Source organism: Camelina sativa, chromosome 9 (genome assembly GCF_030686135.1).
Source record: "Camelina sativa cultivar CO46 ecotype springtype chromosome 9, ASM3068613v1".
NCBI classification, from domain to species: domain Eukaryota; kingdom Viridiplantae; phylum Streptophyta; class Magnoliopsida; order Brassicales; family Brassicaceae; genus Camelina; species Camelina sativa.
Genome location: NC_141888.1, coordinates 29,238,565 through 29,263,783, shown reverse-complemented (window position 1 = coordinate 29,263,783; position 25,219 = coordinate 29,238,565). Strand labels below are relative to the sequence as shown.

General features: G+C 34.7%; 1 protein-coding gene, 1 non-coding gene and 1 pseudogene across 2 annotated transcripts; 1 reads left to right on the top strand and 2 right to left on the bottom strand.

Annotated features, from left to right (window-relative positions):
- Positions 1-576: 576 nt before the first annotated feature.
- LOC104715590 (putative F-box protein At3g52320 pseudogene) lies at positions 577-1,827 on the bottom strand (annotated as a pseudogene).
- Positions 1,828-7,600: 5,773 nt separating this feature from the next.
- LOC147938946 (small nucleolar RNA R71) lies at positions 7,601-7,707 on the top strand. Its single transcript, XR_015567651.1, has one exon. It is a non-coding gene; the product is annotated as a small nucleolar RNA R71 (small nucleolar RNA).
- Positions 7,708-14,076: 6,369 nt separating this feature from the next.
- Positions 14,077-14,921, bottom strand: LOC104711803 (transcription repressor OFP6-like). The gene has a single exon (XM_010428567.3). It carries the CDS (start codon positions 14,859-14,861, stop codon positions 14,370-14,372), a length of 492 nt encoding a protein of 163 aa, XP_010426869.2. The 5' UTR covers positions 14,862-14,921; the 3' UTR covers positions 14,077-14,369.
- Positions 14,922-25,219: the final 10,298 nt, after the last annotated feature.

Here is a 25,219-nt window from a genome sequence, read left to right as displayed (position 1 = left end):
TAAACCACATCAAACCCAAGTTAACCAGAGTTAACCGGTATAACCAGCTATATGCTAATAATGAAAACACAGAGGAATTAATCAATGACTGAAGGTAGTGAAGTGCATAGTTAAGGAGAAGAAGCAAGTCGAGTTAGCCTTTTATTTGATCAACAACCAAATCATCAAAAGTCGTGAAATTTAGCAAATCACAAATAAACAAGCAAATTTTTTTAGGATTTCTTGGTGGGCAGATGGAAAAAAACTAATCTAGATGAAAGAGGAAAATAAAACTAGAATACAATATCTAATGAACCAAACGTACCTATCTGCCCATAGCTTGAATCATATCTTTTTTTTTTTTGAATGAAAAAAAATTACTTTCAATACATATTATCCATTATGGCATTATAGATCATATCTTGGCTACTATTTGAAACAACTCGTATCCAAATGGATGATAAAAAGAAAAAATCCAAAGAAAAAATAAATCTGAAAAAATCCAAAGAAAAACCCTCATTTAGATTCTCTCTACAACTAAATGTGGTTTAATCTAACCCTAATAAATAAATTAATCTTAGGAGTTTCGAACATAATCTAGGTCTCCAAGTACATAATGCTCTCAATATCATCCTCCCAAAAAGTCGTATGGAAATTCCAATACAAATACAAGGAACTTTTTATTTCAAGGCTTCTTGTTATCTTTTTCTTCTCCAAATCATATATGACAGAGGGTGTTGTTGGAGTCCATATCGTCTCTGTCTTTAGTAGCCTAATCTCACCGCATCGACTCATGCATTGTATCTCCAACTTATCGCCATGGAAAAAATCCATTTGTGAAAGAGGTAAAACAATATTCTTGTTTGACCACTTCATATCCTCTGCACTCTCCATAACCCACAGGTCCACGCTCGCATTAGATGAAAGCTTGGAGTATTCTAACACAGCTAACTTGCCTCCGTAATTGATGAGGGTCGCGCAATATTTTTGCCAGACAATGCCAGCCTCAACAGGTAATTCAATAAAATCAAACTCTTCATAAGCAAAGTCAAAACTCATAACCACACATGTGTTCTTGTAAATCCAAGCTCCATAATACAACACACCGTTGATGAAGATACCTTGTGAGTCAGGACGATGAGGATGAGTACTGATGTTATAAGTGTTTCTCCAATAAGCTTCAGGACCAAGTACCAACATCTGATGCTCGGATCTCATTATGCCCTCTCCCTTGCTCCCCTTCCAAACTGTGCTAAGCACTTTGTATTCACCATTAACAGAGTCGTGTCCAAAAAAGCTCCAAATATTGTTATTGGCATCAGCCAGAAGTTCTGATCTCATGATGGGCAAATCCACGAGCTGCTTGGTGGTGACGTTACAGATTCGCACACATCTCCCAAGCCTAACACAGAGCAAGCCACGAAGAGCATTCACGAAATAGCCTCCCAGTCCTGGCATGTCCAGAGTTTCGTCGAATACAAAGACAGGCGTATCCAAGTGATCATCAAGCGACGATGATGTAAGACACGTATAATTAAGTAGGTATCTTTTTCTCACAAGATACATATGTAAACGCGGTCGTTTGGACGTCATTGATGAGGATTCAAGAAAAAGGTTGGTAAAATAGCGAGAGGAGATTACGGAATACCAAAGTTTTGAGACGCACATTGACCTCGTCACCTGTTTAGCTGATAACTTCACCAGTATCTCCATCAATAGATCCTCAGTGAGATTCTCAAACCCGCAGGATTTAGAACCGGGCTTGGTGACCATGGCTTCGTCTGCCTTCAACCACACCTTCTTCTTCCTTAGCCCTTTCACGGCCGCTGTACGGAAAGATAATTCCATTGCCTTTGTAAATTCCAAAATCTTGCCCACAATTTACATACGTATAAACACGTACTTTATACTAAACTTTGTTCCTTTTAATAACACTAAAGTAAATACATGTATAAAGTAAGAAATACGAAAGTCAGACTATTTTCCTTTTTTTTTTTGGTTTGGGATAAAACTTAACTTTTTGTGAATTATCGAATATGCGTTAAAAAAAAAAGAAATTATATGTTTGGGATAATTAACAATTTAATTACAGTTGTGTGTGTCGAATTTACAAAACTAGTAGCATCTCCTATATATTAATAGATAAACATTCTTAAGAAAATGCGGATTGTCGTCGTTAGAGAGTTCGAAGCACATTTTAACAAATAACTATCATTAATTATACTAATTATATCTATGTCATTATAGATTTAAATCAAAATTCACAAATTAAAACTATTTGTAACCATTTAATTTGAATCTATATTATTCTTCTTTAAAAAACAACAAATTATTTTTTAAAGTTGATAATTATTCATATTTTATTAAAATAAAGTCCATACAAATATCTACACCACGTTAAAATTCGTTTCTATATTCATAGATTTCACGGGTGAAATATATTTTTAAATAAAACAATCGTAAATTTGAATAAAATAAAATAATGTACAAACGAATCTTAGATCTCAAATAATAATTTTATTCATAATAATTTTATTTGATTGATTTATCTGTACTATGCGCTGGTTGTTACCTAGTTAGGTATTGATATCATTGCTAGTATTGTTGAGCTTTGAAATAATAATGATCGAAATTTTGGAACTGATAAGAACATGAACTAAGGTAAATCGTCATTGTGAAAGGTAGATAGTATAAATTGATAACTTGGAGAGGTAGCCAACATTGTTCATATCCAAACTCCAGTATACATCTTAGGGACTAAGGCTTTGAATGGGGAGTGGGAAAAAAGAGTGGTTCTTCAGCCAAATGGTCTCTCCACTTATGTATTGATATGCTCAAATTTAACCCTGAGCTACTCTCTCAAATTAAGAGATCACTGTAATACTTAGGGGTCGAATTCCACAAGGACTCTAGTCTACACAATAAATTATAGAGTTTTATAATTATGCTAAACAAATTAAATTGAATTAAAATAAAAGCAATGCAAATATTTAAATGAAAGTTGTTGTAAATTCAGAAGATCAAAAAGCTAGGTCTAGGAAATTTCTCAGGAAATTATGAAATATGAAATCAAGAAATAAATAGGATTCAATCAATTAAGAACAGATCTAGAACTCTAAACACTTTTGTAAATTAAATCAGTTCTCACTGCAAATAATATCTAAATTTAAAACCAGAAAATCCAAATCTCTTTGCAAAATTCTAGGTAATAAATCAGCTTTAAAAACAAGTTTAGATTGTTCACAAAATCACTTAATCAAATCTCTTTGCAAGAAATAATTTTGCTCATCAAAAGGTTTTATCAGGAAAATCAATTATATTCTCATATCAATTTATTTTCCTAAAGTATTAATTCTAAGTGATCAATCAAGAATTAATATGAAGAACAACCTAAGATGAAGATCTAGAAAGATAAAGAATCCTAAATAAACAGATCTAACAATTCATAAAATCCCTGTGAAAAACTATGAACCTAACAAGCAAACTACTCAGACATATTCAATGAAGAACAAAACATCTTTCTGAATAATAAGCAATTGAAATTAAAAAGAGTAAGAAGGAGTTCAAGAATTCTTCTCTACAAAGCAGATCTGATCTCTCTCCCCAAAGCTCTCAAAATCTCTCAGTGTTGCAGAAAAAATAAAACTTGATAGAAAAAGACTTAAGGGTTTGCAAAAACCTAAAAACTATATATATATGTCCTAAAACACGTTAGGGACTTATGTTGCAATTATGGAAGACTTTGGGCAACTTTTGGAAATTTTCCAAAACTTGGGTCTTGAGTCGGCAGTGAGGGGTGTCGATCGATGCTCCCTTGTGTGGTGTCGGTCGATGCTCCTCATAGGATCAGACTCCAAATTGATTTCCTCCGGTTAAATGCTCCAGAATCATCCAAATTGCTCTATTTTGCTCCTTTCATGCTAAAAACCTGTAAAGACTCAAAAACAATCTAGAAACAAATGAAAAGACACTAAAAGACTCCTTATATCATGGTTAAAAACCACAAAAACCATGATATATCAACTCCCCCAGACTTAGCCTTTGCTTGCCCTCAAGCAAAACATAAACTTAGACCTGTGAAAGAGGTTTGAAAACAGGGAACTCACTCAATTGCAGATTATTCTTATTCACACTCTTCATTTACCTGACTCAAGAACTTACTACTTATACTTAACCATGATAAGCATCAACATACCTTACTCAAATCCCACAATCCTTTAGAATCTCTGAAATCTCCATTGTCATCTCATTATATAAATTAAATCAAGTACATGTGAGTTCTTACCTTGGGTGTATCGAACAGTGGCATATGGACTCTTTTCAGGCCAAAACATTCTTCTTACATCTCCTTTCCTCTCCCTTTTCTCACTTCCAATTTTTTTTTCTTTTCTCTCTTTTCCTTTTTTCAAAGGTGTAAGCGAATACCGGGGTCATCAGTAATTTACCTATCCCTCGCTTCCAAGCTTTGTGTGATCATTTGACTCAAGAGTAGAATAATGAGGTCACAGATAATTTACCTACCTCTCTAAACTGATCAAAATCATTTCATCTTTTATTCTCTCTTTTTTTTAAAGCACTGAAGGGAAGAGAGAGGGGAGACATACTTTGAAAAATTGCACTGTCTTGTATGGCCTGAAAAAGAAGTCTAGTCCACTGATTTCCAACCCCAAAGTAAGCGATTAAATCCGGTTAAAACCCTGATAAAAGTTGAGACAACGTTAGATCAATCAGATATCCATTGAATAAGGGCTTTCAGGATTGTTGAGAAGGCTCATAGTCTTTCTAAGCTTCAGTTCTGAGATCAAGCATAAACAAGTAATCATTAGAGTGTTAGCCAAATAAGAGAAATCACTAATCAAGATCATAATTCCCAAAGACAAAAAGAAAAATTTTGAAAATTTTGACTCAAACTCTATGGTTTTGACTGACACAACTGAAACTCAAAAACAAAAAACATAGTTAGTAACTAACCTCCCCCAGACTTAAACAACACTGTCCCCAGTGTTATCAAGTAAGAGGAAAGCAAAAATAAAAATAAAATAAAAATAAAAATCAAAATCAAAAGAAAAAGAAAAACCTACCAGTGTGTTGCCTCCCACTAAGAGCTTGTTTTCAGTCATTAGCTTGACTGTGTTGGAGCTCAGGCATCCGGAGGATCAGAACATGGCATTGAAGTCCTCTTCATCCACAGTGGTGTATAAGCTTTAGGTGCATGAGGTCTGCCAAGGATATTAGGAACAGGACCAGGGCGGGATTTAGGTATGGGAGGGTATCTTTTCTGTCCTGCAAAATCATCAACAGAAGAAACAAGCGCTCTACGATAATCTCGTGGCTTGGTTAACTGCAAAACAGTTTTTATCTCTTTGAAATTCTTGTTGATGATAGGTTGAAGTTTAGGAGAAGGAGATGCATACCTTGGCCTTACCTGAGGGCTCTAAAGTGTGGATTGGTGACTCTTCTGTTTGGGAACAGGTTTCTGACTTGGAGCATCAGTTTTGGACAAGCTTTGTCTCGGTCGTGGAGGGATGTCGATCGATACCCTCTTGGTGGTGTCGATCGACACTGCTTCTGATGCTCGTGAATTTGCTTCTCTGCAGCTTATCTGAGCAATCTTCTCAACAGAAAACGTATGTCCATCAATGGTAGGAGCTCTCCTCAGTTTATCCATCTCAAAACTCATACTCAAACCATCCACATTCAGTGTTATGTGTCCTTTCTGCACATCTATGATTACACCAGCTGTAGCCAAGAAAGATCTTCCTAAGATGAGAGGATCTTTAGGCTCTTGATCATACTTCATCACCACAAAGTCAGTGGGAATCATGAAGTTGCCAACCTTAACTGGAATATCCTCTAAAACATCTTCAAGAATTCTTCGGGAGCGATCATCCAAGATAAGAGAAATCTGAGTTGGCTTGAATTCTGTCATCCCAAGTCTCACAGCAACTGAATGTGGCATCAAGTTGATGCTAGAGCCAAGGTCGCAAAGTGACTGAGCAAACCTTCCTGCTGAGATTGAGCAATCAAGTACAAAGCTTCCATGATCTGGTAACTTCTTAGCAGTCCTGCATTGAATGATTGCACTCACTTCTTTAGAGACAACCACCTCCTGCTTTCTCTCCTTCTTCCTCTGAACAGGCTGGTTCAACAGAATTGCACTAACATCCTTAGTTAGCAAGGCTCCTTCTTCAGGGCTCAAACCATTGGATACCATTCTCTTGACATAGCGTTTTAGTGGTGGTGAAAGCTTTACTGCATCAATCAATGGCATCTCAATCATCACCTTGTCCATCATTGCCTTGCATCTAGCTTCCTCCATCTCCTGCTTGGACTTTCTTGGCTTGGGAAAATGAACCTTAGGCTTGTAGACCCTCTCAACTGCTGGAACCTGAGATTTTGCAGCTTCTGGTTCCGTCTGAGATGAGTGTCGACCGACACCTAGGTGGTGACGATCGACACCATCATCTGAAACCGAGAGATTTGTCGATTTCTCTTCTTTTTCTGCAGGAGCAATTTCACCATCATCTTCATCTCTCACTGATATGGCATTGCAAGCATGTCTGGGGTTTGACTCAGTTCTTCCAGGAAGAAAACCCTCTTGTCGTTTGACAGACCCAGCAGTGTGAATAACCTGATTCTCTAACTTCTTGACATGAATGTTCAATGCTTCTATCTTCCCATTCAGCTCAGTGTAGACATTGTCAATCTTCCCATTGAATGTCACTGTCAATTGCTCCTGTCCTTGCAAAAGCTGCTTAAGCATGGCTTCCATTCTACTCTCTGAAGAATTCTTAGGAGGTGGAGACTAGTAGGATGAATTCCCATAGGTCCTTGTATAGCCATTGTTCCGTTGCTGCTTCTGGTCACCATTGTAAGGTCTGTTACCTTGCTGACTGATATGGCATTGCAAGCATGTCTGGGGTTTGACTCAGTTCTTCCAGGAAGAAAACCCTCTTGTCGTTTGACAGACCCAGCAGTCTGAATAACCTGATTCTCTAACTTCTTGACATGAATGTTCAATGCTTCTATCTTCCCATTCAGCTCAGTGTAGACATTGTCAATCTTCCCATTGAATGTCACTGTCAATTGCTCCTGTCCTTGCAAAAGCTGCTCAAGCATGGCTTCCATTCTACTCTCTGAAGAATTCTTAGGAGGTGGAGACTGGTAGGATGAATTCCCATAGGTCCTTGTATAGCCATTGTTCTGTTGCTGCTTCTTGTCACCATTGTAAGGTCTGTTACCTTGCTGACTACCGAATCTTTGTCCCTGATACCCAGCTCCATACACATAATTGACATTCTCCTCTGTATTCTCTGGCTCTGGCTCAAATGTCTCAACTTCAGTAGCAAATTGGACTGACTTCTTTCCCACAAGAAGATTGTGCATTGAATCAAGCTTGGCATTAACAGAAGCAAGCTGATTTGCATCAAACTCTCCATGCAGTCTCTTTCTTTCAGCATCAGCTCTTTTAGTGCTATTGCTAGAAGCCAAATTCTCAATCAACACTTCAGCATCTTCTGGAAATCTTGTCTTGAAGTTCCCATGACTTACAGCATCCAAAGCTAACTGATACTTCCAATCACACCATCTAAAGAAGATACTCAACAGTTGTACCCTTGAAAAACCATGGTGTGGACAGTCCCTCTGATAAGCTTTGAACCTCACCCAAGCTGCCTTGAAAGCTTCATCATGTCCTTGCTTAAATGAAGAGATATTGACTCTCAGCTCATCTGACATTGCATCATCATAGAAATGGTTGAGGAAAGCCACCTTGATATCATGCCAATTTGTCAAAGATCCAGCTGGCAACTGCTTCAACCACTGAGATGCCTCTCCTGCAAGTGAGTATGGGAAGAGCTTGCAGAATATGAAATCCTCAGTCACCCCATTAGCCTTGATACTGGTCACAAGATCCTCAAAGTGCTCAATATGGTCTAGAGGCTTCTCATTGGGCAAAGCAGAGAAAGGTCTCTGCCCAACTAGTTGAAAGTGCGCAGGCTTCAGCTCAAAGTCATTCCTCTGGAATGGAGGAGTAACAATAGCGGACCGGTTCTCATACACCAGATCAGCCCGGTTATAGTCAGCAATGGTCCTGATCAAGTCCCGGTTGTTCTCCTGTCTTCGAACTGGGGTTTGGACGTGGTTGGCAGCTCCACGTCCGTCTGCAGGAAGGGGATGTCGATCGACACCCTCTTGTTGGTGTTGTTCGACACCGTCGACACCATCAGCTGGTTCGTCGACAACAGCAATTTCAGCAATCACATTGCCCTCAACATCAATCTTTTGGTCCTGCTCATTGCGCAAGTGGCCCTCTTGATCCCTCAAAACACCAGCCTCATCACGCATCAGAATGATTGGGTTAAACATCTTCAAAGATTTGGCTGCTTTTCGGTTCTCACGCTCAAGTTTTCCCAACTCTTGGTTTGAAAGTTTCAGAATTGGACTAGTCTTGTTGCTCCTTGTGTTTGGCTTATTAGGCATACACCTGAAACACACAAGAGAGAAGAAAACAAAAGCGTGTAAGTTTCAAATAAAAATAAAAATAAAAATTTAGACAAAATCTAAAACTCAAATCTAATGGTAGATCAAAGAATTCCTGGCAACGACGCCAAAATTTGATATGCTCAAATTTAACCCTGAGCTACTCTCTCAAATTAAGAGATCACTGTAATACTTAGGGGTCGAATTCCACAAGGACTCTACACAATAAATTATAGAGTTTTATAATTATGCTAAACAGATTAAATTTAATTAAAATAAAAGCAATGCAAATATTTAAATGAAAGTTGTTGTAAATTCAGAAGATCAAAAAGCTAGTTCTAGGAAATTTCTCAGGAAATTATGAAATATTAAATCAAGAAATAAATAGGATTCAATCAATTAAGAACAGATCTATAACTCTAAACACTTTTGTAAATTAAATCAGTTCTCACTGCAAATAATATCTAAATTTAAAACCAGAAAATCCAAATCTCTTTGCAAAATTCTAGGTAATAAATCAGCTTTAAAAACAAGTTTAGATTGTTCACAAAATCACTTAATCAAATCTCTTTGCAAGAAATAATTTTGCTCATCAAAAGGTTTTATCAGAAAAATCAATTATATTCTCATATCAATTTATTTTCCTAAAGTATTAATTCTAGGTGATCAATCAAGAATTAATATGAAGAACAACCTAAGATGAAGATCTCGAAAGATAAAGAATCCTAAATAAACAGATCTAACAATTCATAAAATCCCTGTGAAAAACCCTGAACCTAACAAACAAACTACTCAGACATATTCAATGAAGAACAAAACATCTTTCTGAATAATAAGCAATTGAAATTAAAAAGAGTAAGAAGGAGTTCAAGAATTCTTCTCTACAAAGCAGATCTGATCTCTATCCCCAAAGCTCTCAAAATCACTCAGGGTTGCAGAAAAAATAAAACTTGATAGAAAAAGACTTAAGGGTTTGCAAAAACCTAAAAACTATATATATATATATATATATATATATATATATATATATATATATATGTCCTAAAACACGTCAGGGACTTATGTTGCAATTATGGAAGACTTTGGGCAACTTTTGTAAATTTTCCAAAACTTGGGTCTTGAGTCGGCAGAGAGGGGTGTCGATCGATGCTCCCTTGTGTGTTGTCGGTCGATGCTCCTCATAGGATCAGACTCCAAATTGATTTCCTCCGGTTAAATGCTCCAGAATCATCCAAATTGCTCCATTTTGCTCCTTTCATGCTAAAAACCTGTAAAGACTCAAAAACAATCTAGAAACAAATGAAAAGACACTAAAAGACTCCTTATATCATGGTTAAAAACCACAAAAACCATGATATATCATGTATTCCCATTCAGCAACCGTAAAAATGAAAAAAAAAAAAAAAAAAAAAGGGAACACATGTAGATAAGAAATTCTTGTCTTTTAGTAAAAAAGGTGAATGAACCACTTTTATCAAGATATGAGAGTGTTTCAATTGGTCCAATAGTACAAGTTGTTGTAAAAGAAAATAATAATACAAACTTCACATCTTGACAATGACGAAGAGAATACAAAATTTTTTTCCTATAAATCTAATACTTCACATCTTTCTTCATCACAACAACAAAAAAGATCAAAAAAAAAATTTCAAACTTCTTCTAGTCAAGCGGTAAGAGTGTAAGGTATATTTTTTTTTTCTTTCAAACATATATACATTATATTTTGTTATGATGTTTAAATTAAATTTTTATTATGTTATGATGTTTAATTAAATTAATAATTATGTTGATGTAGTTAGTTTTATTTAGTAAATGAATTTTTTTAGTGAATTTTAGTGTTAAATGAAAAGTTTCATACTTTTATACCTTTATATTAGGGTTTCCTAAAATAAAATATTAATTAGAATCTACTTATGAAAAGTTAAATACTAATTTTAAAATTTAAATATATTATTTTAAATTTATACAGTACTTTGAACCACTTTTACTATTCAAACATAAATTTTAAACCGGTTGATCCACTAGATCCACATGTGATCGCTAGATTCACTTTTTCCGCTTGATCCGCTACGCCTGATACACTAACTACATTCGGAGCTTAAATTGGATTCAGATATCGATGTGGATAATTATGTTCAAAACTTTAAGTCGACATGTAAGCGCCTATAAAGTTAAGTCTACAAAAGTAAAATAACACACATAATTTAAGAAGAACAAACACTCTCATTAAACTGATGATAGCTAGAAGCCTATACAACATATCGTTGGTTTTTTTACACGTTTTGAAATCTATATATCATGGTTTGGGATTTGCAATGTCCAAACTTTTAAAGATTTTTCAGAGTCATAAATCCTAAAGTGCTCAATTATTTAAACCCTGGAAACTAGCATTACATGATCCCAACCCTGGAAATCAAACAGCCCCTACCTATTGGTATTCACTCGGCGTCCAATTCAGAAGTACTGTAATTAAGTCAGTAAAATATATTTCTGTGTTCAACAGTAAAATTGTATGGAATACAGAACCATATCTATTTTTAGCCCAAACAGTTCTTATATTTTCTTTTTATTTCAAGGAATTTTTTTTTTAATAACTCAGGAGTTGATCCTAAAGGCTTCCTAGACCCAAAGACTAATCTCCTGTAGCCGAGGGAAACATGTTAAATTTTGAACCCCATCTTTAAGGAATTTGAGGTGGTCATACTTGCATTGATTTGGGTTTCTTTTGAGAAAAATTCTTGGCAAAATAAAAACCAAATTAGGCAAAATAAACCAAATTAGCCGTAAGCTTCATTAAATTAGTCCAAGTAAATACAATATAGATTTGAGACCAAGTAAGCTTCTTTTGTTTTAGGCAGTCGATTGATCTGTATGGGAGGGAGTACTCAACCATTATCCAATTTGGGTTATCTATAACCAAACCAAATTAGTCCATTGTATTAAGCTTCTTTTGTTATATCCATGTTGAGTCTTCTTTGGGGACGAAGACATTATGGAGAAGCACGAGAATCTCAATTTGGGATTTGTTACTTTTACTTTTATTAAATTTAAGTTACTATCCAGCTCTCAACAGGTAACAGTCACAATTTATGAACTCGTAATTAATGACTAGTTTCTCTTTGTTATCTGTAAAATCTAATCTAAGATTTACTTGAATTTATTGATGACCATATAGTAGTATATAGTATTATTTTGGGTAGTTGGGTTATATATTTATAGCTAGTCATTGATTATGTAGAGTTCACCATTGGTATGAAGTTTGTATTTATGATCATAAATATATAGTCGCATCAGGTGTTGATGTCATTGCTATTTTCTCAAATTCGAAATAATGATGTTCGTAATTTGGAATTATTTAAGAACATGAAAGAGTAATATATAGTATTAATCACAATCTTATACAACAAAATAATATGTGCACGGTGCACCACATAATATATATCCGGCACCGGTTGTCCATGATATAATATTTCCACAAGTTTTAGAAATTTCTAACTTAAATTAGAGAGACTAATGTAATGGAGCTCCAGTCTACCTAAAGGATTGGATTTAGACATTGATGCGTGTGAATCATAATCGTACAAATTTAAAAGTTTAAAGACATGCACCTAAAAACGTAAAGTCTTGGAAACAAATCTGCAACACATTAACATTTCCCATTTAATTGGTAGCGAAGACATATCGCCGTCCAGAGTTAACTTGGCTGATATTATTTTAACGTTGAAACTTTTCTAAGATTTTTTCAGATATATCCGAAAGTGTTGAAACATTCAAACCCCGGAAACTAGCATTCCAAGATCCCAAACCCTACAAAGTGAAACAGTCCCTACAAAATAAGTCCCTACCTATTATTGAATCAATGTCCTTTTAAAATTTTTAAACTGTTTAAAAAAATGAAACTATCAAAAAGAAACTTCATGGAAGAAACTTTCCTCATCAGTAAAACTATGGGATACAGAACAGTCTATTGTGTTAGACTGTAAGCTCAATCACTTCCTACTTCTTTTGTTTTCTTACAATCTTTAAGAAGAGAAGTTCATACTTACATTGATTTTGGTGTATTTTAATTTAGAAAAATATTGGCAAAGTAAAAAAGGTTGTGAATTTGGATGAACTTTGGACAAACTCTTAAAAGCGATATTAAAGAAGAGAGAAAGGTTTTGCACAAAAAAAACAAAAAAAAGAAGAGAGAAAGGAATGAGGCGTATACACTTCTGTATAGGGTTTTATCTTTATTAATTATCCAGATACATAAAGAGGTCGATATTGAAAAATATAATAATGTAAGGTAACCGTGACAGGCCGGGTTCACTCCAATAGAACCCATTTGCAGTACGTACACTAAAGTTTAAATCAGCTATAACAAAACCAAAAAAAGATAAGGTAAATAGCTATGATCTGGTTTGATGCTTACGAGAAATTGAGAATGATGCTTACGAGAAAAATAAAGGATAAAATCTTTAGACGCCACGCCATATAAGGACTCAAAACCGAAACTAATCGAGTGTGAACAGAGTCTTCTTCTTGATCTTAACGATTATATTTTTTTTTACTGTTTGGCTAGCTTTTGTAGTGATGAGAGTAAAAAACTCAATAGATACTAGACAGAGGTGAATTTTGGGGGAAAAATGTTGGTTCTTTTTGACAATTCACATTGACAAAACTTCACACTTGATGTCATAAAAATGTTCATTGGAACTTAGCGGGCAACTTGACAAATATTCATGATTACAAAAACTGATAACAAGTCGGATACTAGCATCATATATAACTATTTGTATGTGTGTACATGTGTGTGCGAAAAAATAGTTGAAGTTGATAAATACCCGTGTAGTAACGTAATGATTATCAATTATCAGTATTGTTATACTTCTCTTTCTAATTATTGCGAATCTTAAATATGTGTTCTCTAGAGCCATGCATTTTATCGCCCAAAGCCACAAGTTTTCTACGTGCTTCATTGTCCACTCCACACTCAAGAGCTCTGCCATTTAAATAATTTCGTACTTGGACAAGTTATTATTGTCACCGTACACTAATTCATTTTATTACAAAACAAGAATCGTAATCTTTGGTGTATATTTATTACCACTCGTATTTGAACCGGCTATAATTTTTTCCTGATAAATTAAATAGTATCATCTTTCTTGTTTTTTCTGTACTTTATTGTTTTTTATTCTGTCAAAAAATTCTTGTTTATACAGTTACATGTCGACAAAACTATAATGCACTACTATATTTCTTGTACGTGCTTCAGTGAAATCGTATACTGTTCGAATAAAATTTAGTGTACTGAACCTACAAGGCTACAAGTCTCCTCCTATCTTTCATAACGTCTACTATTTCCTACGGTAACAACGTTGATCATGTTTCTATACGTCGTCAGATCTATTTTTCCCTTTTGTAAAAAATTATCGTATATTTGCAGAAAATTAATTAAGGATCAGAAAGTTGCAGACATTGTACCTTTCTAATAAATAAATATAATTTAACGTGTATTTTGTAACATTCACGTCACTATCCGAGAGAGTCACGAGTGACTAAAACCTTTAAAACATTTATCCCAATTCGATTTTGGCTGATTATAAACTACGCAACAAAACATATAAAGATGTAACAGAGACAAACTTATTAGTTAATTGCAATATTTGAAGATTACAATAACTAAGTCCATACTCCACAGATACAAAGTTGGATAACATTAGTATTAGACGAACAAGCCCAAAAGCTAAGGATAAAGTAAGAGCTTAATCACCATATTACACGTTTTCCCGCGTGTCAATACACTGATGACGTGACATGATCTTAATTAAAAAGGAGTTATTACGATCACGCTTAGGTTACTTCCCTAACAAACATAAATACACAAGATAGATAAGATAGCTAGCTATTCATTTTTATTAATTAGCCTAGTAATAGTTATTATAGTAATCACGTGAGGCCCGTGACACGTGACGGGTGACGAGAGGGGACGCTTGGACGGCGGAAGCGGCGGCGGAGGAGACGTCTTCCCATATCTCCGAGAAGGCACGAACGATGATGCCGTGATGATAGTGCGAGTTGATGCTGAGGAAACACTGGAGAAGCTCTCTGAGTTCGTCTTTTGTATAAATATGGTTCTCTAGTATCATTTGAAGCATAGACTGGCGGAAGTCTAGGTAAGGATCGTCGGAATCTTTCTCGACGGCGACGGCAGCGGTGGACAGAGGCGTGGAGGAGGGTGTGGCGGATGAGATGGAGGAGGAGTGGTAGTGACGGTAGCTAGAGGAGCTGGGAGGTTTGGGCTTTTTGGAGAAAAGGTTGAGAAAAGAGGACAAGGTTGGTTTTATACAGTGGCCGCAGCTTATATCGACAACGGAGACAGTCTTCAGGATCTTCTTCTTCTTGCTTTTTGCCGCCATTGCTCTGACTCTGACTCTGTTTCTGCGCTAAAGACTAAGGAAGAGAGAGAAGAGATAGAAAGATATAAGGAGGGTGAGATAGATTTTTATATATATAGAGAGTGGATATGTTGTATAAATGTATGCATGTCAGCATGTGGTCAAGAAAAGGGTTAATAGTATTACACTAAATAAACTCTTAATCATCACTATCATAACTAATTAATGTGTATCAGTAAACATAGTTCGTTACTTTGATTTCTGGTTGTCAACTTAGACAAATACATAGAGCATTAGTTTGATTTATTAATTTCTACATTAGTTTGATTTATTAATTTCTTGCTTGGACATAGAACATTTTAATTATTGCATATATTGATTTTTATTTTTAATGAATGTTAAATTTATTTTTTACAAAATATATTGATTTTTTGACAACCTGAATTTGAATATATAAGATTTCCTAATTATATATAGTTTAGGACATCATACGTATAGCACAAACTTCAATGTCAAAGTTGTTGGTTGATGTTTTGTTGTCCGACTAATCCTCTCTTTCAGAATTTATAAACTCCAAAAAATAGTTTGGGTGAGATTAATCATTTCATTGTTTTGACTCGAAAGTATACACATATGAATACATGATAATGGAGCATCAAGAATTTGTGATGCATGGGAAATTCAAACCCACTTTACACTATCAATTGTATTTGTTTTCTTTCTTACTAAACGCTCTTCTTCTTTCGAATAGTCGAGACTTTCGAATTAAGGCCATACTAGTTACTAACCCACGGTCTACCGTGGGTTGAACGTTTTATTTTTAAAAAAATTAAAATAATTTTATCTATTATTTTGTAATTCATAATCTTTAAAAATATCTGATTTTTATTTTTTTTGTTTTACTTTTTGTTGTCACCCTAAAAAACTGTATAAAATCAGATTATATTTATGATATTATATCAAGAGAAAATCTTAGTTGTTTGATTGAATAGATATTTCTAAATTTTTTTTTTGCAACAAATTTAATAAACTAACTAGGTTCGGACCCGCACATACGTGCGGGGTTATATTTGTAAATAATTTTTTTTGATACAATATTTTTTATTTAAATTTATGAAATAATGATAGTTTCATTAATAATTCAATTTTAGGAATGACCTAGTGGTCATACCAAAATTAAACTTTTACCTCATTAATCGTCGGTTAGATATCTATTAAACACATGAACTATAAAACCAAATATAAATATGTTCACAACGATTAAATCTCTTTTGAAACGATTAAAACCCGCTTGAAACAAATACAAATATTTTGGAAAGGGACCTAATATTTTTTCTGTCTTATACATGGTCTCAAATTCCTGTCGAATAACAAATGTTTTCCCGCACATACATGCGAGATAATATTTGTATAAATATATTTAATATAATATATAAATTCAAACTCATACCAGTTGAGTGTATAGTTTAATTTTTTGTTTGGTTACAATCTAATTTTTGCATACATGGTCTCAAATTCATGTCAAAGAACGAATGTTGTAATCCCGTTCCGTTCCGTCCCATATTTTCCCATTTTGTACTATTCCTGTTCCCAAATACCCATATCATAAGAAAACACATTCACAATATTAGACATTCCAAATATAGAATAAATTTTGGAAAATGCCAAAGTTTAGCGGCTTAGATCATCTCCATTGCATAGTTTTTTAAGGTGTGTTAACATAAATTAAATCATAAAAATATTATTATTATAGGTGTCTTAAAAACACTAACAAACTCCATTAAATTGTTTTCATGATGTGATGTCTCACATTCTCCAAAAAAATTTGTCTTACAATATCAATATACATTTTTTAATTATATAATTAGACACTTTCTTAGTTTGTCTAATGCATATGCTCTTAACCAATAGTATACCAATGGGAGCATATGCATTATTTTTTGAGACTAAACCAATAGTATACCAACCTTATTTTAGTTTGTATAATTAGACAGTATAATGCATATGCTCCCAAGACAGTATAATCATAAGAGAAGATCCAGAAAATACAGTAACGTCTTCCAGTTGGCTTGTACAACCTTATTTTCTGGATCTTCTCTTATGATTATACTGTCTTGTTGTTTGTTTGAGTAGAAGCCAACTGGAAGACGTTACTGTATTTGAAAACAATTCAGGAAACAAAACTTGTTTAGTAAAGTAAGATGTTTTATAAACGAATTATTGCTATTATTCATGTGAATGTATACGAATTTAAAGTTGTGTAGGTAATTAAATATAAACTCTTTACGTCTACTAACATATATTACCTTAAGACTCTTTGAACTTCTATGGAGTGACAATTCTCATCCCTATACAATTCATAAAATGATGTTAGCTCAACAAAATCAAAAGAGGGTGATCAAAGACACTCTTATAGAAAAAACATTTACATTTCATATTTTCATTCTTATAGGAGTGCAAACAAATGAAAGAAAAGTTTCTCACCTTTAAAATCTCATGTCCTTGTAGCAGAAATATCTGATTTCTTAAGAAACTATATGAAAACTGAACTAAGTTGAACATAAATATTGGTACTGGCAACTCCTTGTGAATGTCTTGGGAGTTTAGAAATGTATGTAGGAATTCTTGTATTCGAAGTTTGAGGAGCACCGTTTAATACTTTTTTTTTTGTCACTGGCACCGTTTAATACTTGGGGCCAATTAAATCTTTTTTTTCTTCATCATCCTGTTTCATAAAATTGACAACATGGACATTAGCATCATGTTTTGAGAAACAATGCTTAAAAATAAAGAGAATAAAACGTAAACTGTTTGGGATCAAACTGACACACTTACTTAGAGATCGAGTTTTGAAAAATATGCTGCTATGATTATTTTGTGTAAATGCTAGGCTTATATATAGTGATAGTAGTCAGCTAGGTAAAAATTTGTTAGAAAGGATAAGAATAAATTTGAGAATATCTTGGTAGTCAAGTTGTATTTCAATAAATAATTATATTCATTTTGGAAAGATTGTGATCTTTTTATTTTATTTTTTAAAGGCAAATATTGTGATTTTTAGGTATACACGTTAGAATATGTTTACGATTTGGAACCTTTGATTTTTTCTAAAAATATTTTGATTAGCAATTATTACGTTGTACTATAAATGTTTTATGGAGATTTCACTAAACTAATTAGATTTTTTATTGGAATATGCCCAATTTATATTTAATTGAATCTTTATTGAACGCAAGTTTTGTAGACTACACTAACTGTTTAGATCTTATTATGGAATATACTCATATATGAAACCGATTAGAATTAATATAGAATGTTAGTATTTAAGATTTTATTTACTGTTATTAATATAATTGGTTAGTTGCCATTTTATTAATCGTGAAATCACAGATTCGATATCAAATATAAATTTAATGATGAAATAAGTTTCGCTCCACCTTTTGTGGTATGAATAGTTTTCTTATAAACTTATTTCCTAAATCTATGTTGTTTATCTTTTATTTTATGGAAGAAAAAGAAATAATTGGTTACAGGAGTAAACGATTGGCAAAGCACCCTCCATTAATCCGAATCCGAATATGATTGAACCGGGTCGCCTAAGATCCGCGTGCTTTGGCTATGGAAAGTTCTCAAATTGCCCTTGTTTTTTTTTTTCTTTGTTCTTCCTTTTTTGGCATAGGAGCATTGTATGGCATATTGATTTTATTGTTTTTTTTTTTTTATTTCTAAGTGTGCTTCCCAATTATTAGTATAGATATTTTGTCTACTCTAAATAAATTTCTTAATTACCCTTAATGATTATATCTTTTTTTATAGTATTTCTAATGGCATTATAATGTAATTTTTTTACATTTTAATGTTATTTTTATAAATGTACTTCGCAATTAATATAATAGGATTTTGAGACGTGAAAGAACTTAATGAATATATCTTATTAGATTTTTTTATTAAGAGGATAAAGATTTTGAGATGTGAAACAACTTAATGGATGTATCTTATGAGATTTTTTGTTAAGAGGATAAAAATTTTGTTAAGAGAATAGTTTTTTGGTTTCGGTTTTTTTGTTTCTGTATTTAATTTACATGGATTGATTATCCATGTAACCCCGAGATTTTAGTTGATTAATTTTTAATATTTAATATCTAATTTTTAATAATTACTAATTATTTTTTATACCCTCAACAGTTTTAGCTTTTATTTAATAATTTATAATGGCAATTGAATGTAATTTTTTACACTTTCTAAGGTTATTTTTAATTTTGTACTTTTTTTTTTTTTTGTCAACAAAAGATTAGCTCAGATGAGCCAATACGGAGGGAAATTGTTTACATACAAAACAGTATGCAGAGATGTGCGTGCACAGCATGCCAGGTGATCTGCTTGTACATTTGCAGTTCTAGGAATAAGAGATAAGGAAAAAGAAGAAAACTCCTCCCTGTCCATCGTGATGTCATCAAGATATGTGGAGAACGCCGGCCGGTCTATAGCACCTCGTACCATTTATTTCATCAGTTTATCTTAATTTTGAGAAATTCACTAAAATTAACTTTTATTACCCTAAAAAGAAAAAGAGAAAAGCATATTATTACTTTCATATTTCCCATTTTCTATTTACTTAGGGCAAACGTAATTTACGTACGTCTCTGTACTTGTGGTCGGACTTTGGAATTGACAAAGAAAAAAAAAAGAAAAAAAATCGAGACTCTGGAACAGATCTATCAAAATCTATGGGGTTTTCCTTCCGTCTCGCCGCCGTGTCGCCACCGTGACAGGGCCGAGGAAGAAGAAGAAGAAGATGAGGTCGAAGACTCATGAATTGGAAAGACCGAGAAAGAGAAGAAGAGTCATGGTCAGGCCCGATTCTAACAACTCATGCGGGTTTGAGAATCTCACCGAGGATCTATTGATGGCGATACTGGTGAAGTTATCGGCAAAATAGGTGACGAGGTCGATGTGCATCTTGTAGGAGCTGGAATTTTTCCACACTACGTAAGAGGTATTGAATAAGAGAAAACACACAAACGTTAAGGAAAGAATGGAGGCGAGACCGAAATCTCTTTCCTTAACTCTTTGAAACCCCCGCAGTGCGACGGGATTAGTGGTTACAAGAGTCCCAGGATACAACACATTCACAACCGGGTTTGCTAATCACTCAAACACATCGGCTCTACACGAACTACACACGATGATACTCTCGAAGACACTTACATTGTGACAGAGAGAGATTGTTGGAGAAACTTACTTTGTGACAGGGAGAGAGATATCTCGATCGGTTGTCATATGCGACTTGAACATGTGTTTATATAGAGGTTTTGGATGACTTGGGTTTGAAATTGATTCTCCACAACTTTACATAGTCCATCGCAAATCTAGGAGGTGGACAACGTGAATAAGCGACGATCTCTCAAAGAAATCCAACTCTCCACTTGATCACAAAAACAAAGAGACCAAGTCTCACGTAGACGTAAAACAGAGTTTTGAATCTATTCAATCTGACCCACTCCTCTTGGAGCTCCAACTTGAGCAAAGTCAAACCATTAAGGCCTAATTTCTCATTCAAACAATCCAATTTTATTAAGCCCACTAAGCTTAAATAAATTGAGGTCCAACAATCCCCCACATGAATAGGAATTACAAACTAAACATAGGAAGACTAAACATTTTTTTTTACAAACTAGACTTGACTAAGCTAGACACAATTTAGACTAGACTAGACAGACGTTCGAGAGTATACGAAAATATTATTGTATCTGAAAGGTAGCATTTTTCAGCTTTGAACCCATCATTTTTAATATATGTCGGATTTACTTGGCCGGAGGTGAACATTATGTCTTGAACCACCAAGATTTTAATGTAAACCTAGACAACATGTATCGCGCAACAACACTTTCTCGTAGAGATTTAGTTCTCTATTGTTTCCATTTTGGCCTTGTACATTCCTTGGTTCATGAGTGAACTTGGAGAATATAGCCTCTCTTTCATTCTCCTAGAAACGGCCCCATTTCACACTTACTAAGTGATCTCCCATCAGTTTTGTTTTTAGAAGCATCATGTAATACTCCACGAATATCTCAAAACTATGGTATGTCATTAAATGCTAATGCTTAACCTCAACTCTTACAGGTAACAATGTTTATTTTTTATCTTTTCAAGAACTAGGTATAGACATCTTACAGTGTTCAACTCTAATTCAACTTGATTTAGTTGTCCCTTTTGAACCTAGATCTTGGGATCTCTAGTCAGATAGGTTGGATTTCCACCAAGGGGAATTTATATTTCTAGGCTACCCATTCCTCTTTATAATCCAATGGTTTGATCATTTAATCATTTATTCAGTGTCTAAAAAATAGCTAATTGCCATAATAGTGTGCACATAATATTGACACTGATTTTTTCTACTTAAGGATATCATCCACAAATTTCAAAAATTTACATAGTTTCTTGAGCTTTATCCAAAATAATGAATTTTCTAATAACTTTATGTGGTGGTATCATGTTGAGATTAATATTTGTGGTAAGCAACGCTTCCTCCCACATTTTATAGACTAACCCTTCAATATTTAATTCATTCTTTGCCACATAAATAAAAAATATTTTGTACAATCATTAAAGAGAGTTACAAAATTAAATCACATCGTTTAATGTGAATTATTCAATATATATATATATATATATATATATTTCTCATGTTGCTGATGGCGTTTTTGGTGAGTCATGCTATGACGTAAATCTCATGCAAACCTCACGTTAATCTTTATTCACTTTGCATATTTGAGTTAAAAAAGATTCATGCCAAAGTCAATAAACTTCACCAAATGAAAACAAAATTGAAATTTCCATTATTAGGGCATCATTAGTGGCAATTTTTTTCAGGGGTACTCTTAATAAAAAATTAAAAAATAATAATAAAGAGAGACAACAGTTGAGGAACGTTACTTCGCAGAGTAACCAGAGAATCGTTTCTCTTGCCACGTGTTAACTTATTATTAGTCAATTTTTTTTTCAGATTTTTTATTTAAATATATAATAATATTAAAACAAAACTAATTAAAATACATTAGACCACTTTTAGTGGGCGATACTCTTACAAATTCTCTTAATAAAAAATAATAAAAATAAGAGAGAGAAGAGAAAAAGTAGGGAAACAGTTTCTTCCCATGGTAACTCGAAAAGCAATTCTCATATCATGACAGGTGTTGTTTGCTCAATGGAATAACTATTAAAAGATAAATAAATAATAATAATTTGTTAAAAAAAATCTTTTTTAAATCTTTTTGAGATATGGTCGGCCGTTACTCCACTAATGATGCCCTTATATAGAGAAACGAGGTGTGGTTTCTCCGATGCTGATGGTCTTAATAAAAGAGAAACCAACTACAACTTATTCTTCTCTTTCGAGACTACAATTTATTCTTCTTCGAGGTGGAAAGCCTCGGTTACATCATTGTTGTAGACACCTTAAATAACCCATCACAAACAAACCCATCACCTACGTACATCCCTTTCTTGGAGATTACAAGCTTATCCGCTTTCATCTTCACCGTAAATCCATGCTTGCAAATGAGATACCCCGAGATTAGGTTCTTGCGCATATCCGGCACATGAACGACGTTCATCAGAGTAATCTCACGTCCAGAAGTAAGCTTCAAGACTATTTTGCCGTAACCTTCAATCTTTGAAGTAGCGGAGTTCCCCATGAAGAGTTTCTCATCATTCTTGTTCTTGCTGTATGTCGAAAACATCGACTTATCCATGCAAATGTGCCTAGTTGCACCGGTGTCGAACCACCACGTCTCCGGATTGATCTCGGCAACGTTAGTCTCGGTGACAAATGCACAAAAGTCAGCTTTGGTGAGATTAGCTTCATAATTTTCGTTGTTCTTAGGAGCCTTCTTACTATGGCGCTCGAAAGACTTGTGGCCCATCTTGCCACAGTTGTGACATGTTCCGGTAAACTTTTGTGAGTTTCCACCGGTTTTCTTCTTGAACTTTTGCTTGTTATGTGACAGGACTTTTCCTTTTCCCTTGTCTTGGTGCCCCTTATTTTACCACTTTCCTTGTTCGTCAACTTGGTGTTCCGCCATATTCGCATTGGGATCACGAGTTTGAGCACCAAATCCCATTTGTCTTCGGTTGGTTGACTCAATGCGGAGCCTCACTATCAAGTCTTCGAGACTCATCCACTTTCTCTTCAGCTTGAGATAGTTTTAAAATCGGTCCCGTCATGAGGGAGCTTCTCAATAACGCATGCTACTTGATATGTCTCACACAGTCTAATTCCTTCAGCATGTATCTCATGTAGGAGATTTGTTAACTCCTCAACTTGCTCCATTAGCGGCCGAGAATCCATCATTTTGAAGTTTTGAAACTTTGCAACTGCATACTTTTGTGATCTTGCATCTTCGGTGCGGTACTTTCTGTCCAAAGAGTCCCACAGTCCCTTTGAAGTCTTAATGTTGCAGTAGACGTTGTACAACTGATCACAGAGACGACTCTGGATGTAACCTTTGCACAGGAAGTCACCTTGTATCCAAGCATGTATACGTGTTATCCTCCGAGAGAATGGGCTTCTCCTTGTTAGTGTACTTACTTAGTTTCAGCGTGGTAAGATAGAAGAACATCTTCTTTTGCCACATTTTGAACGAGGTTCCATCGAACTTGTCAGGAAGTAGACTAGCCGAATTTACAGCTGCAATCTGCACCCCTTAAAACTGATCTGGGACTGCAGCAGGTACAGGTTCAGGGACTGCTACTTTCACTGGACGGAGCATACCAAACTGGATGTCATTCCCAGTCCCATTGGTGGTGGTCTCGGTGACCTCAGCAACGTTAGACACGTTCAAATCTTTAGTAGCCATGTCTGAAACACAAATACAAAGCTTTGTTCAGAACACTATTTCAAGTCGTGAAGTGACTTTAACAACACTAAATATATATTATTTGCAAACAAACACAAAAAATAACAAGACCATATAGTTTTCGCAAAACCAAACTTGTTCACGTTAAACTGTTTTGAGTTGCAAAAATAAAGAAATAACATAAGTTTCCCACTAAATATATGACGCTTGTGTGCTAAACAATACAACACTATTCAAACCACTTTTGATTAGTTTATTATTAGTTGCAGTTCTCGTTAAACACTCAAAGCAAGAGATAATTAATCTCTTAAACTTTTAATTTGCAGACACTTAAAAACCAAGACACTATGTTGATTTATGAGTTTTTAATTTGCCAATAAATCCAAACCAAAAATTCTGCAGTTTATGAATCGCAACTCAAAGGCAAACTGTGTTAAGGATACAAAATATCATGTCATTACTATTATGATATATTCTTCTCTTGTACATTACCTTCCATATCTGTTAGACCTAGAGGCTCTCTCTAGAACTGTATATATATGTACTCTTGTAATCACTCTTATGATATACAATAACATTCTCATCTTACATGGTATCAGAGCCTATCAATACCCTAATTCATTTATCTTGCAGCCGCCTCCCTCTCTGTTCTTTCATCTCAGATCTCTATTCTATTTTCTTTCTGCTCCTTATCTCTCTTGTCTTCTATTTCTTTTTCTGCCATGGCTGTCACTGCAGAAGCTGCTGACACCACTCAAGGTCTTCTCAACATCAACATCATGAATATTACCAAGCTCACCTCTACGAACTACATGACCTGGAGTCTACAAGTCCATTCCCTTCTTGATGGATACGAGCTCGTTGGATATGTTGACGGATCCTATGTTCCACCAGATCAGATGCTCACCAATACCGACCCACCAACAAATCCGGCGTACAAGATGTGGAAAAGACAAGATAAACTCATCTACAGTGGTCTTCTTGGTACTCTTTCTCCAACTTTGCAACCGCTTGTGTCCAAAACCAAATCCTCTGCAGAAATATGGAAAACGATCTCCACAACCTATGCAAATCCCATCTGGGGACATATTCAGCAACTCCGCATGCAACTCAAGTAAGCTTCCAAAGGTGAAAAATCTATTGATGATTATATGCAGACTCTTACCACTCGATTCGATCAGTTGTCTCTTCTTGGCAAACCTCTTGCGCATGAAGAACAACTTGAGTTCATCTTTGGTGGTCTCCCTGAAGACTTCAAATCTGTTATTGACCAAGTGGAAGGTCGCAAGACACCACCATCTTTTCTTGAAGTTCATGAAAAGCTCATCAACAAGGAAGCCAAGCTCATGGCCGTCGCCCACTTTAACACAACTACGGAACCAACCTCTGCTCATGTTGCCACTACTCGTCCTGGCAATCCTGGAAAACAGTTTCCTCGCCAATAGCAGCCCTGGAACAACAACAAACACAACTCTCGACAAAATAACCACATGACACGAGGCTTCCAAGGTAAGTGTCAAA

What these genes read in the sequence shown, in the direction of transcription:
- LOC104711803 (XM_010428567.3), bottom strand. Translation starts at nt 14,861, where the DNA reads ATGGCGGCAAAAAGCAAGAAGAAGAAGATCCTGAAGACTGTCTCCGTT.